General features: G+C 42.3%; 1 protein-coding gene across 3 annotated transcripts in view; it reads right to left on the bottom strand.

Moving 5' to 3' along the window:
* Positions 1-16519, bottom strand: part of itpr1a (inositol 1,4,5-trisphosphate receptor, type 1a) — a 516106-nt gene that overhangs the window by 180299 nt on the left and 319288 nt on the right. For all 3 annotated transcript variants that reach the window (XR_013886032.1, XR_013886033.1, XM_080184007.1), the window contains exons 12-15: positions 11999-12082; positions 8656-8802; positions 6970-7074; positions 6830-6874 (exon numbers count right to left, since the gene is read on the bottom strand). Coding sequence is in view for 1 of the 3 variants with exons in the window: in XM_080184007.1 (XP_080040133.1) it covers positions 6830-6874; positions 6970-7074; positions 8656-8802; positions 11999-12082 (381 nt within the window). In the remaining 2 variants the exon portion in view is untranslated. The remainder of the gene's footprint in view (positions 1-6829; positions 6875-6969; positions 7075-8655; positions 8803-11998; positions 12083-16519) is intronic.

Below are 16519 nucleotides of genomic sequence, written 5' to 3'. Positions count from 1 at the left end.
AAGAAGCAGTCAGCAAACTTCAAACCCACATCAAAATACAAGGTAACGTTCACCGCAGTGTTCCACACCCAAACACCAAGCAGCATCAGCAGTCCCATCCCATTCACATACCACAAATCAGCTATGATCAATAAACAGGATATTTGCTACCGACTTCAGCTATTCAGTGACGTTTTTTTATTCATGGCACATGGATGCCGCTGGCTGACCAGCATTTATTGCCCATCCCTAGTTGCCCTTAGCAGGCAGTTGAGAGTCAACCACATTGCTGTGGCTCTGGAGTCACAAGTAGGCCAGACCAGGTAAGGATAGCAGATTTCGTCCTCTATATGACATTAGTGAACCAGATAGTTTTTTCAATAATGATTTCATTGTCATCAGTAGATTCTTAATTCCAGATTTTTTTTATTGAATTCAAATTCCCCCATGTGCCGCAGCAGGATCCGAACCCAGGTCTTTAGAACATTAGCTGAGTTTCTAGATTAATAGCCTAGTAATAATACCACTAGGCCATCACCACCCCTTGGCTTTATGTAGTGATATTAGACCCTTCTTTCCCTTCAGGCTTGGAGCTGAGGATAAGAAAAATGAGGGTGGTTGGGTGGCAAGGGAGAAGGGGATGTTTGAATTCTGAGTAGATGAGTTTGGAGCAGGGGTAGGCCATTCAGCCTCTCAAGCCTGCTCCATCATTCAATAAGATCACGGCTGATCTGATTGTGGCCTCCACTCCGCTTTCCTTTCTACCTCCTACATCCTTGTCAATCAAGAATCTGTCCAACACTATCTTAGAAACTATCATTGATCCAGCCTCCATTGCTGTCTGGGGAAGGAGTGTTCCAGAGACTTCCTTTCATAGGATCTCCTTCCTGTCATTTATTGATGACCGGGTCATTTTTCTACTAATCAGAGAATCATACAATGTAGAATGAGGCTACTCGATCCATCATTGCTTGGCTAATTCTTCTTGAAAGAGCTATCCAGTTAGTTCCATTTCCCTGTTCTTTCTTCATGTTATTCCAACACCCCCCCCCCGCCCAACTCTGCGCCCCATTATATTCCTCTTCAAGTATTTATTTATCTACTGCTTTCTGATAGAAATTATTGATTTTTTTTAAATTCAGAATTTGCTTCTATCATCCTTTCACGCAGACACTCATTTGATTCTAGATCATCATAACTTAAACACAGAGATATTAATGATACAGGAGGTGGCCATTCAATCAATCAAGTTCATGCCAGATCCCGGTGGAGAATTTCCACTTAGTCCCCATAGCCCTGCAAGTTTATTTCCCTCAAGTGTCCATCCAATTACCTTTGGAAACATTGATGGTTTTCACATACACCACTTTCATGGGCAGCGAGTTCCAAGTTATTAGCATTGGCTGCATTAAAGAATTCCTTTTCATATTTCTCCTGCATCCCTCGCCCAAAATCTTAAATTTGCATCCCCCTCCTAGACTTTGTACAATTAGCTAATGGGAACAACTTTTCTTTGTCAACTTTCCTAAGCTTGTCATAATCTTGCACACCTTCATCAAATCTCCACTCAATCAATTTTGCTCAAAGGAGAACAACTGCAGCCTTTTGAACCTTAGCTTGCAACTCTAAACTTTCCCATTGCTAGAAGCATTCTGGCAAATCTGCTCTGTACCCTCTCAAACAACTTTACATCTATCCTAAAGTGTGGTGACAAGAACTGAATGCAATACTCTGGTTGGGGCCTAACCAGTGCTTGAAAAAGTTCAGCATAACTTTCCTGCTTTTGTACTCAAAACCTTTATTCATAAAGGCCAAGATCCCATTCGTTTTGCGAACCACTTTTTCGATATGTCCTGCTACCTTAAAAATAAGATAGATATACCCATAGGGTCCTCCAAACTTGCCCACTCTTAATTAAATCCATGTTACATCTCCCCAGCCTTCTGACAAAATGCCTTACTTGACATTTCCCTGTATTAAATTCTACCCACCACTGTTGTTAAACTAAGTAGTGTGTAGGAGATAAGTCTGTCCTTTCTTTAATAGGTGTGCTACATTTGCCGCTATCCAATCCTCATGCAACTTGCCCATATCCATGGAAGCCTGAAAATTAAGGCAAGCCCTTCTGCTATCTCTACCTGGAATGCAAGCTATCGGGACCAGGTGAAATATATGCTCAAAGCATAACCAGGTTTTACAGTGCCACATTCTTGTTCATTTTCACATTATCCATTGTCTTCACTAGCTCCGCTTCTACCGACATTTGATCAGGTTCTTCTTCCTCAGTAAACACTGATACAAAGAACTCTACGCGTTCTAGCCATGGCCTGTTCCTCTAAGCGTATGTCATCCTTTATCCACTTCACCACTTACTACTAACTTACTTACATGCTGGCAACAGCTTTCTGGGTTCTCTTTTTTTATTGATCATTCTATTCTCTCTTTAACTAATCTTACTTTTCTCTTCACCTTCCCCACTCCCCGAGCCTATTGTAATTGACCTGATTTTCATTTAAAGAACTTACCTGACATGCATCATCAACTTGGTGCATAAAAAATCCTCATCACAACTCTGGTCACTTTCTTCAACTGGAAACAGCTTTAGAATCGCCAAGATTCAAGAATCTTGTGCCATGGCACAAGAAAGAGGTCATTTGGCCCATTGTGACTGCACTACTCAGAAAAATGAGCCACCTAGCCTTTTCCCTAATGTATTTTGTTAAAGCCTTCATGATTTTGAACAACTCTACCAAAGTCCCCAGTTATAAGGCGAACAACTCCAATTGTTCAGATCCCAGCTCCTCCACACTCTCCCTCACCCTGATTCTGTTCCAGTAAAATTCTTCTCTTGATAGCATTTCTGAAATGTGGTGCTCAGCATTGGACATAATGCAAAGGAAAAGAACAATGAACAGGAGTAGATCATTTAGCCCCTCAAGCCTCTCCATCATTTAATAAGGTCACGGCTGACCTAATGGCAAACTCCACCCGTACTTCTCTCTAACGAAGGATGCACCGCAGCTGGAATGTCTGTTGCCTCCAGCACTGCAAACCCATCATATTTCTTTAACTACTTTTATCACAAACATTTTCTCTACCATTGCAAACTTCACTGTGAAATCAGTAGCATGCGCTTCTTGAATAAAGACAGATACAAAAGAGTCATTCAGAACTATGGCCATATCTTTACACTTCTAACTTTCTTTCAGGTCTCCAATCAGTTTTGCTTTTCTACTCTTCATATATTTAGCTAAGCAGTTCGAATTCCCTTTTATATTACCCACTAAACAATTGTCACACATTCTCTTTGCCCTCTTTTTTCCACTTCTCTCTGATCTTTCGGTACTTAACTTGGTTCTCTATTACAATGGACCTGACATGTAACCATAATCTTCCTTTCACTGCTTCACCTTAATTTCTATATCTTTAGTCAACCTTGTCACTATAGCTATGAATGCTCTTCCTTTTCCTCTTTCCATGCTCCACCTACGAAATTTAAATTTTCTTGATATCTTGGGCCATACTCTTCTATGTGCTCTTCTTCCCCTCACCCATTGCACGTCATCATTCAATCACCTCTTCTCTGGTGCCTTGCTCATGTTAAATTGATCCCAAGCCAGATAGTGACGTGTGATACTAAATGCAAATCCTTTCCTTGACAATCAGTTTGTTACAGAAAGCAGCATTACACATTCAGTCAGACTTCCTTCCAGCAGAAATAATACAGAAGTTAAAGGGCATAGCAATGTACTAAATTAATGCAATAATCCAATTTGCATGGTTTATCTGTCTACCAGGCTAGAAAATGGAATTTGAATCATTTCTGGGCATTGCCAGTAAGTTATGTGTCTATAGGAGACTTTCATTTCGTACAAAATGAAATCTTTTATAGTTAGCATTTAACAAATGCAACATGCCCTGCATTATTGTGTATAGAATTCACCACTGAAGCCATGCTCAACTGTCTGCAGCTGTAAGTACAAGTACATGCTGACAAATAGCAATCACCATCATACTGTTTACATTTTACTCTTCATTCAGAACAACAATGATTTCACTAAAAAAAAAAGTACTTCCTTGGCTGAAGAAGCACTTTGAGATTGTGAAAGTTGCTTTGGAAATGCAGTTTCTTTCAATTTTCCAAAGCATTATCTATCTTTTTTCTAAGACAACATCCAAAGCAGCTGATTCCCCAAAAAGGCTTTTTTCCCCTATTAACAGCTGTTCTTGGCCTTCCATTTCTGAAAACTATATTTCTTTTAGAAAACAGCATTTTGGGATTATAGCACACGTGTAATTTGAGACATCACATGCCAAGTGTAGCACCTGACTTTAGATTAATGGTTCCTAACATTCCACCTCAGTGATTGTCGAAAAGGGGGTGGGTTGGATTCCTCGTGTGGGTCTATTGCGGACTAATTAATGGATATTAGTGGCTATTTTAGTTAGTGGCTCCATCATTGCATCAGGTGACTACCAGGACGGTAAAATGAAAGGGACTTTAATCTTTCAAATCTAGCAATTCTGATACTTTTATTTTGAATTTGGTTGAGGAAAGCCAGGTTCTGCTCCAATGCAGCCTACACTTCTTGAGAGAAAACAGGAAATAATTTTATAATTCTAAGCCATTCTGATCACAGTTTGATATGTTTTGCTTGTTTGTGATGATCACTGGTTATCACTACTGCCTCACAGCGCCAGGGACATAAGAACATAAGAAATAGGAGCAGGAGTAGGCCATCTGGCCCTTCGAGCCTGCCCCACCATTCAATAAGATCATGGCTGATCTGTCGTGGCTCAGCTCCACATTCCCGCCCTCTCCCCATAACCCTTAATCCCCTCTCTTAGCAAAAACCCATCAACCCGCTTCTTAAAAATATTTAGCGAGGTAGCCTCCACCACTTCAATGGGCAGAGAATTCCAGAGATTCACCACCCTTTGAGTGAAGAAGTTCTTCCTCAACTCCGTTCTAAACCGCCCCCCCTTTATCTTGAGGCTGTGCCCCCTAGTCCTACTGTCCTTTCTGAGCGGGAAGAGTCTCTCCACCTCTATCCTATCCATCCCATTCATCATCTTATACGTCTCAATGAGATCTCCCCTCATTCTTCTAAACTCTAACGAGTACAAGCCTAGTTTATTCAGGGACCCAGGTTCAATTCCAGCCATGGGTCACTTTTTGTGTGGAGTTTGCACTTTCTCCGTGTCTGTGTGGGTTTCCTCTGATTACCTCCCAGAATCCAAGGATGTGTAGGTCACTTAAACGGGTCATGCTAAATTGCCCCTTTGTGTCCCAAGAGGTGTCAGTTAGATGGATTAGCCATGATGACAGGAATCAGGCAGGGAGAGGGCCTGGGTGAAACACTCGGTGGATGCGGTGTTTTTAGATTTCCAGAAGGTACAAAAGGTTGCTGCAGAAGGTTAGGGTACACGGAGCTGGGGGTAAAGCGTGAGCGTCGATTGAGGATTGGCTATCTAACAGGAAGCAGACAGTTGGAATCAATGGGTGCTTTTCTGGTTAGCAGTTGGAGACTAGTGGAGTGCCGCAGGGATCGGTGCTGGGCCCCCAACTGTTTACCATTTGGGCAGAAGATCTGGAGGAGGGGGCTGAGTGTAGGGTAACTGAGTTTGCTGATGACACAAAGATGAGTGGAAAAGATGAGAGGACACGGGAAGTCTGCAGAGAGATTTGGATAGGCAGAGTGAGTGGGCGAGGATCTGGCAGATGGAGTATAATGTTAGCAAATGTGAGGATATCTACTTTGGAAGAAATAATAGTAGGATGGAATATTATTTAAATGGTGAAAAGTTGCAGCATGCTACTGTGTAGAGGGACCTGGAGGTCCTTGTGCACAAATTGCAAAAACTCAGTCTACAGGTGATCAAGAAGGCGAATGGAATATTGGCCTTTATCACAACGGGGATAGAATATAAAAGCAGGGAGGTCTTGCTGCAACTGTACAAGCCACTGGTGAGGCTGCAACTGGAGTACTATGTGCAGTTTTGGTCCCCTTATTTGCAAAAGGATATATTGGCCTTAGAGGGAGTACAGAGAAGGTTCAGCAGGCTGATACCGGAGATGAGGGGGTCAGCTTATGAGGAGAGATTGAGTAGATTGGGCCTGTATTCGTTGGAGTTTAGAAGGCTGAGGGGGGATCTTAGGGTGACTTACAACATAATGAAGGGGATAGATAGGGTAGAGGTAGAGAGATTCTTTCCACTTAGAAAGGAAACCAGAACTAGAGGGCACAGCCTCAAAATAAGGGGGGTGGTGGGCAGTTTAGAACAGAGTTGAGGAGGAACTTCTTCTCTCAGAGGGTGATGAATCTCTGGAATTCTCTGCACATTTAAGTGGTGGAGGCTACCTCGTTGAATATATTTAAGTCACGGGTAGATAGATTTCTGAATGTTAAGGGAATTAAGGGTAATGGGGAGAAAGCGGGAAAGTGGAACTGATCCACTTCAGATCAGCCATGATCTTATTGAATGGCAGGGCAGGCTCAAAGGGCTAGATGGCCTACTCCTGCTCCTATTTCTTATGTTCTTATGTTCTCAGAGTCAGACTCAATGGCCAAATGGCCTCCTACTGTAAAGATTCAATGACAAAAATTCTTTAAAAACTTTACAATCAACTTGAAAACTAATACCTCTTTTCACGACATGAACATAAGAACATAAGAAATAGGAGCAGGAGTAGGCCATCTAGCCCTTCGAGCCTGCCCCAGCATTCAATAAGATCATGGCTGATGAACAATTCAATTGTTAACTTTAGTCACCTCCAGACACACCATTCAAAGACTGCGACACTAGAATGCCCCAAACTCTTGCCACCAGTATTGCGAACATCACCTACCGATGATCGGGATTCTTGACAATCTTCTTGGTAATCTGGAATGGCCTAGAAAACATATGATTTAGCATCAGGTACAGTCGAAAGGTACAAGGTAGAAAGAAAACAGCAAAATAAAAACAAATAAAAAACAAAACACTCACTTCGCCAACCTCCGCAGCCAGGTAGTTTCCAGTGGCCAAGTGCTTGAAGCGGAAGAGACTATTCCAGTGTCCTGCTCCCCCACGACATGGGTCATGTTGAACCACCTGCAAGAAAATGAAGACATATAGGACTTGATTTTTGTCCACCATCCCTTTGTATGCCTTCACTTATGCCCTTACAGAGCAAACACAAACAGTAAGATCATGTTTGCAGTTTCATGAGGTTGCAATTGGCCTTGCATTCTTCAAAGTGCTTCCTTGGCAGTCAAGCATGTTGGAATGAACTGGAAGTTATCGAAGAAGCTATACAAATGCAAATTGAGGTATTTTATTATTTTTCTAAAATTCACACCTCCCATTGTTCAGGAATCTGATACCATGTGTTAACTAATGCTGCAGCTATTTTGTAATGGACTCGAATAAGGTTGATAATAAGGATGTTCTTTATTATCTCTGCATTTCTTCTCCATTGTCATTTTACAGTTCTTGAAAAGTAGTAACAATATTCAACAGTCCCTCTTTGACACTGGCGTTAACAGAAGGATTTACAGATTGATTTCATTTGGAGCGAGAGGGGCTCACTTTTCCTGTGCATTATTTTCAATAATACATTTATGCCCACTAACAGAGCTATTTTAAAACAGTCAAATGGCACTTCATAACTCACTTGAGCTTTAAATATATTGAAAAGTCACAAGATGAGATTTGTCAGGCTATCACAACAGTTGCTTTACCCGAGCCTGCAATAGTATTCAACTATGTGTTAATGGGATCCAAATAAATTAGTGAAAGCAAAACCAAGATACAAAGCTTTTCTATATTTAGAAAGTTGATTGACTTGTTCAGTTTCACAGCTATCCATATTTTAACAAACAAAAATTTAACTAACAAGGGGAGTCACAGTATGTGTTGGGGGCAATGTAACTAAAGCAGCATGCCAAAGGAAATCCCCTATTTATGTGTGCTCAAAGACAATTAATACCCATCACCTGTTTCCCTTAACCAGGAGAATATAATCGATAAGACATTGACACCATGCCTTCATAACTGGACTCCATCCTAATGGCTGTAAACCCAAAACATGATAAATTCTTGAAGAAAATCCAACTGAACTAAACACTAGATGTCAGGCAGTTCCAAAAACTGCGGCTATTCCTGTGTACATGTGAATGAAACTTCCAAACTGATGTTTGACAGGATGTTTAGTACATTTATTGTAAGCAACAGCCCTGGAAACAACGTTATGGGGAAGTCCTATCCAGCTGTAACAAATGTACAACAAGCCAAAACACTACATATCTCTACATTACAACACTTCAAATACAAGCCACTGGCTGTGAAACACTTCAGGACATCAAGAATGAGATTCATGCTACATAAATGACAGTTCTTATATATTTTTTGTTGGATTGATATTTCCTACACTGGTGTTTCACTGAAATTATAGAGGCCAGGAATTGTGAACCATAAAATCTGGAACCTTCAGCTATTTGAGCTCTTTTTGCTGGGATACAGGAGTTGGATTTTGTTAACACATTTGGCTGGCTCACCAATTCAGCCAAATCCAAATGAAACAAATACCAGCACAAGGCCAACAGTACACTTCTCAATCCCATGAGGACGTTTTCTAACCCAAATACCAGCTTTCTAAAACTACAGGTCTGGTTCTAGCATAACAGGGCATACCTCAACTTCCCACAATGCTTTGGAGCTGGTGGCGGACGTAGCAGACTGCCGGCCGGTAGTTCGGAGAAATACATACTGCTTTTTCCGATATTCATCACAGGTCAGAAACTTCTCCTGTTCTGCATGGAACAGTCTCACCACATCACCCTGCACAAGACAGGAAAAAAAATTGCCATTAATTCCTTGCCATTAATTCCCTATTTGCTGCATGGAAAACTGGAGTGAGATATTCCTCACCAGAGGTTGTATCTTTTAGGAGACACATCACACAGCAGAGCATGTAAATACACTCACCGCCATGATACTGAGTCATAAAGATTTGAGATAACGATATTAGGGATTCAGCTCTGGCTCCATGGGAGCACTGAGGCACAGAGGATTTTAAATCCCCTTCAAGAAACTTGAGTATAAAACCTAGCCTCGGAGTCCTTGTGCATGAGTCGCAAAAACCCAGCCTGCAGGTGCAGCAGGTGGTCAGGAAGGCGAATGGGATGCTGGCCCCTCCCATAGCGAGGGGGATTGAATATAAAAGTAGGGAGGTCTTGCTGCAGCTGTATAGGGCATTGGTGAGGCCGCAGCTGGAGTACCGTGTGCAGTTTTGGCCGCCGTACTTACGCAAGGATACTTTGGCCTTGGAGGGAGTGCAGAGGAGGTTTACTAGGCTGATACCGGAGTTGAGGGGCTTGAGCTATGAGGAGAGGCTGAATGAACTAGGCTTGTACTCGTTAGAGTTTAGAAGAATGAGGGGAGATCTCATTGAGACGTATAAGATGATGAACGGGATGGATAGGATAGAGGTGGAGAGGCTCTTCCCGCTCAGAAAGGACAGTAGGACTAGGGGGCACAGCCTCAAGATAAAGGGGGGGACGGTTTAGAACGGAGTTGAGGAGGAACTTCTTCACTCAAAGGGTGGTGAGTCTCTGGAATTCTCTGCCCGTTGAGGTGGTGGAGGCTGCCTCGCTAAATATTTTTAAGACGCGGGTTGATGGGTTTTTGATAAGAGACGGGATTAAGGGTTATGGGGAGAGGGCGGGAATGTGGAACTGAACCATGACAGATCAGCCATGATCTTATTGAATGGTGGGGCAGGCTCGAAGGGCTAGATGGCCTACTCCTGCTCCTATTTCTTATGTTCTTATTTCAGTGAAATATTAAGAGAATGCTGCACGGCACAAAGTTCCACCTTATGGAATGAGATATTAAACCAAAGTCCTGCCTGCACTCCCAGGTAAACAAAGACTCCATGGCAACATTTCAAAAGGAAAAAAAGCAGGAACATCCCTTTATTAACCCCCAATAACGTCACTAATAAAAATCTCATTGATGATTTGATTTATTATTGTCACATACAGTGGTATTCAGTGAAAAGTATTATTTCTTGTACTCTATATAGACAAAGCAAAACGTTCATAGGGAAGGAAAGGAGAGAGTGCAGAATGTAGTATTACAGACATAACTAGGGTGTAGAGAAAGGACAACTTAATGTGAGGTTGGTCCATTCAAAAGTCTGGTAACAACAGGGAAGAAGCTGTCCTTGAGTCGGTTGCTATGTGACTTCAGACTTTTGTATCTTTTTCAAAGAACAAAGAACAACCCAGCACGGGAAACAGGCCCTTCGGCCCAACGAGCCCGCACCGCCCCTGACAGAACAAGGTGGAAGAGAGTATGTCCAGGGAGCATGGGGTCCTTGATTATGCTGGCTGCTTTTCCAAGGCAGCAGGAAGTGTAGACAGTGTCAATAGATGGGAGCCTGGTTTGACTGATGAATTGGACTTCATTCATGGCCCTTTGTAGTTTATTGCGGTCTTGGATAGAGCAGGAGTCATATCAAGTTGTGATATTAGCAGAAAGGACACTTCCTACAGTGCATCCGTAAAAACTGGTGGAAGTCGTAGCGGACATGCCAAATTCCCTTACTCTCCTGAGAAAGTAGTGGGCTTTCTTTACTACAGCATCCGCATTGAGGGACCAGGACAGGTTGTTGGTGGTCTAGACACCTAAAAATTTTAAGCTACTTCATCCCCATTGATGTCAACAGGAACATGTCCTCCACTATCCTTCCCCTTCCTGAAGTCGATGACTATTTTCCTTGTTTTGTTGGCATTGAGGGAGAGATTATTGTCGTCACACCAGTTCACCAGATTCTCTCTCTCTTTCCTGTACTCTGTCTCATCATTGTTTGATATCTGACCAACTTTGGTGGTGTCATCAGCAAACTTGAAAACCAAATTGGAGGGGAATTTGGCCACACAGTCACAGGTGTACAAGGAATATAGTGACGGGCTGAAAAGACAGAGTCTTGAGGTACTAGTGTTGAAGATGATCATGGAGGTGGTGTTGTGCCGATCCTTATCTGATTGTAGGAAGTCTAGGATCTAGTTGCAGAGGAAGGAGCTGAGCCCCTGGGCCATGGAGTTTGGAGGTGAGTTTCGTAGGAATAATGGTGTTGAAGACTGAGCCGTAGTCAATAAATAGGAATCAGATATAGGTGCCTTTGTTATCTAGGTGTTCCAGGGTTGAGTGTAGGGTCAGGGAGATGATGTCTGCTGTGAACGTGTTACAGTCATAGGTGAACAGTAGTGGGTCCAGGCAATTTGGAAGGCCAGAATTGATTTGTGGCATGTGTTGTGACTAACTTTTCAAAACAGTTCATAATGATGGACGCCAGAACCACCAGGCGCTAGTCAAAAAGGCATGCTGCTTGGCTTTTCTTTGCTGTCCATTACTGGATGTAAATTGGCTGTGTTCTTACATTACAACAGTGATTACACTTCAAAAGTATTTGCATATGACTTGGGAGCACTCAGCCATTAGCCCCTTGAGCCCCCTCCATCATTCAGTGAGATCATGGCTGACCTGAATGTGGCCTCAACTCCACTTTCTGTCCACCTGCAATAAATTCTGACTCCACGGTTAGTCAAGAATTTATTTATCTGTTAAAAAAAATTCAATGATCCTGCCACTAACACTCTCTGGGGAAGAGTGTTCCAATAGGCATTGTAATCAACATCAGTGTCCAACTTCAGGACATTCCAGTTCCCCCATTTGGAAACTACAAATTGAATGAGAGCCTGAATGGTTGGGAGGGTCAGACCTGGCTGCAATTCCACTATGCCAAAGTACCTTTGTCAGATTGCGCTGTCAGGGCAACATAAAATACAGCTGCTTGAACAACATTCTAAACAGCACCTAGTGCCCGAGGAACTAACCAGCATGACAAGCCTGCCTTCAGGCAAGAAAGGAAATAATTAATCCCGGCCATCTGCAAACTTTTTCAAAATTTACAACATTAATGTTTTTGATGAATTCCAAACACATTGCACATACTGGGAAATCAACTCACCCCTTTCAAAATATCTTCTTTGTTATCGCTCCATTTCATAAAAAGAACTATTTTCCAACTAGTGTTGCAATTCACAGAGTTGACCTGGAACAAAGAGCATATTAAAAAGTTTGGAGTAAAGAATCAGATTGAAATATATGTTGTGTGATAACACTAATAAAATGGAGTATATTTGATGGGTATACCTGCAAAATAGTATTTTCAAATACCATAGAAAACTCATTTTTGGCCAATATACAAGTCTTTACTGGTGGAAAACGTGATTTTGGCCAAGCATTGCGAACTCGCGGGGTTTTGGAAATTTTAAACATTGTTTAATAATTATAGGAATATATGGCACATCATTATTTCTTCCAATAACCCTAAGAGATGCCTTTTAAATTTCTGTCAGGTTATTTGGCAATGATGGTAAACTCATATTTCACAGTGAGTAATGTAGGCTGTCAAAAAATAAAAAAAAGCAATTTTTGTGATATTCTCCTGAACCCGTCATAACCATTGAAAATCACAAAAAAAAAGGCACAAATGTGTTGTTGGCAATCAGGAGAACCTCCGTGAAGATTACTGGTGATAATCTATTTTTAGTAGAGTTGGTGAAAAGTCAGCATCAACTTTATTAAGACTAAAACACATTTCTCAAATTAGAATGCTTCACAGGGTCTTAAAATCGCCTTCACTAGGAACTTGCGTTTACCACGTAATAACAACGGAAGAAGGGAACAACAGCGGACATGAACAGCCATCTACGTGCTTTCATTCAATAATGGAAGAAAGATTCCCCAAATAGCACATGAATAACTTTCAATGCAAACTGCAATTGTTATATGGTATCAATTGGAGAAGCTCAAGACAAAAATGTAATTATGTTAAAACTATAGGAAGTACAGAACACCATGGCATCAACCTCCATTAACCATTCAACTCAGTTAATTTTACTGCACCCAAACCATCCACATGCAGTGATTGGAAATATGCAGATACACTTCCTGGACATGGACAGACATCATAGATCAGCTCATTTACACACGTGTGGTTGATGACAGAATTTGCTGTCAGCAACACATCTAATGCAAAAGTATCCCAAACTGCATGAGTAATGCCTGCAGGCTCAATTAGTCGCCTCTTAATGCTGGAGTCCGAAGGGTCAGAGGTTCAAGTCCCATTCCAGGACTTGTGTACCATTCCAGTGCAGTACTGATGGGTGTGGTACATCAGAGTTGCCTTTCTTTGAATCATACATAAAATCATTCTCTCATTCTGGTGATGAGTGCAGACTTATAACAGTCCAGAACACCCAGGAATAAATTCCTCCCTCAACCTGCACCATTTACCTTCCGATTACTTGTTGCATCCTTATAGGTACAAGCTACTCCCACATCCTCCCACAGGGAGGATAGGCAGGTGATAGAGAAGGGGAGTGCTCAGACTGAAGGTTTGAGATGTCTATTTTAATGCAAGGAGTGTTGTGAACAAAGTGGGTGAGCTTAGAGCATGGATCACTACTTGGAAATGTGACATGGTGGCCATTACAGAGACTTGGATGACTCAGGGACAGGACTGGTTACTTCAAGTGCCGGGTTTCAGAAGGGACAGGGAGGAAGACAAAAGAGGTGGGGGAGTGGCACTGTTGATCAGAGATAGTGTCATGGCTGCAGAAAAGATGGACGCCATGGAGGGATTGTCTGCAGAGTCTCTGTGGGTGGAGGTTAGGAGCAGGAAGGGGCCAATAACTTTACTGGGTGTTTTCTATAGGCCGCCCAATAGTAACAGGGATGTTGAGGAGCAGATTGGGAAGCAGATCCTGGAAAGGTGTAATAATAACAGTTGTTATGATGGGAGATTTTATTTTCCCAAATATTGATTGGAATCTCCCTAGGGTAAGAGGTTTAGGTGGGGAAGAGTTTGTTAGGTGTGTTCAGGAGGGTTTCTTGACAGTGTGTGGATAAGCCTACAAGAGGAGAGGCTGTACTTGATTGGTATTGGGTAATGAACCTGGTCAGGTGTCAGATCTCTCAGCAGGAGAGCATTTTGGAGATAGTGATCAAAATTCTAGAACATAGAACATTACAGCGCAGTATAGGCCCTTCAGCCCTCGATGTTGCGTCAACCAGTGGAACCAATCTAAAGCCCATCTAACTTACACTATTCCAGTATCATCCATATGTCCTGTCATTCATAGCATGCTCTCTTGTTTTGCTACACCTTCCTAAGTGCATCACCTCACACTTTTCAGAATTTAATTCCATCTGACCAACCCATCTATATCTTCCTGCAAACTAAGACCTTCTTCCTCACTATTAACTGATCTGTCAATCTTTGTCTCATCTGCAAACTTACTTATCATCCAAGCCCTCCTCCCCGCAACCACATTCTCTTCTATATTGTATATATCATGAAAAGTAAGGGACCCAGCTGTGATTCCTATGGTATACCACTGAACACGAGCCTCCAGTCACACAAACAGCCTTCTACCACTGCCCTTTGTCTCCTAACATTAAGCTCATTTTGGATTCAACTTGCCGAGTTACCCTGGATCCCATGTGCATTTACCTTCTTAACCAGTCTCCCATCTGGGATCTTGTCAAAGGCTTTGCTGAAATCCATATAAACTACATCAACTGTACTACCCTCATCTACACACCCCAAGCACCACTGAAAAAATCCAATCAAATTCATTAGGCATGACCTCCCTGTGATAAAGCCAGGCTGACTATCTCTGAGCAATCCTTGTCTCTCCAAGTGTAGATTAATTCTCTCCTTCAGAATTTTCTCCAATAGTTTAGATAATAAAAAAAGTTCTTACTTTAAGTACTGCATGCATGGTCAAGCAAACTGAAGGATTAAAATCAAAAATAATTAAAATGATGCTTCAAGAATATATATAGTTTTACTGGGTTAATATGGCAATCGTAAAGGCTGTAATAAATCTAGTCAAGAAAAGCTTACACAAAAGGTTCAGAGCTAGGTAATGTTAGAGATCTAGAAGAGTATACAGCTAATAGGAAGGATCTTGAGGAGGAAATTAGGAGAGCCAGAAGGGGTCATGAGGAGGCCTTGGCAGGCAGGATTAAGGAAAACCCCAAGGCATTCTACAACTGTGTGAAGAGCAAGAGGATAAGACATGAAAGAATAGGACCGATCAAGTGTGATGGTGGGAAGGTTTGTATGGAACCAGAAGAAATAGCAAAAGGTACTTAATGAATACCTTACGTCAGTATTCACTATGGAAAAAGATCTTGGTGGTTGTAGTGCAGACTTGCAGTGGACTGAAAAGCCTGAGCATGTAGATATTAAGAGGACGCGTTGGAGCTTTTGAAAAGCATCAAGTTAGATAAGTCGCCGGGACCAGACAGAATGTACCCCAGGCTACTGTGGGAGGCGAGGGAGGAGATTGCTGAGCCTCTGGCGATGATCTCTGCATCAATGGAAACAGGAGGGGTTCTGGAGGATTACAGATGTTGTACCTTCGTTCAAGAAAGGGAGTAGAGATAGCCCTGGATATTATCGACCAGTGAGTCTAACCTCAGTGGTTGTTAAGTTGATTGAGAAGATCCTGAAAGGCAGGATTTATGAACACTTGGAGAGGTATAATATGATTAAGAATAATCAGCAAAGGCAGATCATGCCTTACAAGCCTGATTGAATTTTTTGAGGACGTGTCTAAACACATTGATGAAGGAAGAGCAGTAGATATGAACTTCAGCAAGGCATTTGATAAGGTACCCCATGCAAGGCTTATTGAGAAAGTGAAGGGGCATGGGATCCAAAAGGGACATTGCTTTGTGGATCCAGAATTGGCTTGCCCACAGAAGGCAAAGACTAGTTATAGATGGGTCATATTCTGCATGGAGGTCTGTCACCAGTGGAGTGCCCCAGGGATCTGTTCTGGGACCCTTGCTCTTTGTGATTTTTATAAATGACTTGGATAAGGAAGTGGAGGGATAGGTTGCTAAGTTTGCTGATGACACAAAGGCTGGAGGTGTTGTGGATAGTGTGGAGGGATGTCAAAAGTTGCAGCGAGACATTGATAGGACGCAAGACTGGGCAGAGCAGTGGCAGATGGAGTTCAACCCAGAAAAGTGTGAAGTGGTTCATTGTGGCAGTAGGATGGCAGAATATAATATTAATGGTAGCATTCTTGGCAGTGTGGAAGATCAGAGGGATCTTGGGGTCTAAGTTCATAGGATGCTCAAAGCAGCTGTGCAGGTTGAAGCGGCTTGTGGTGTACTGGCCTTCATCAAAATCAAGGAATTGAGTTTAGGAGTCAAGAGGTAATGTTGCAGCTGTATAGAACCCTGGACAGATGCCACAAGGAGTACTGTGCTCAGTTCTGGTCACCTCATTACAGGAAGGATATGGAAGCCATAGAAAGGGTACAGAGGAGATTTCCAAGGATTTGCCTGGATTGGGGAGCATGCCTTATGAGGATAGGTTGAGGGAGCTCGGCCTTTTCTCCTTGGAGAGACGAAGGATGAGGGGTGACCTGATAGAGGTGTATAAGATGTTGAGAGGTATTGATTG

This window comes from Carcharhinus amblyrhynchos, chromosome 3, assembly GCF_965287045.1.
Source record: "Carcharhinus amblyrhynchos chromosome 3, sCarAmb.v2.hapA, whole genome shotgun sequence".
Lineage (NCBI taxonomy): Eukaryota > Metazoa > Chordata > Chondrichthyes > Carcharhiniformes > Carcharhinidae > Carcharhinus > Carcharhinus amblyrhynchos.
Note: the sequence above shows the minus strand (reverse complement) of the source record. Positions and strands in the feature narration are given on the sequence as shown.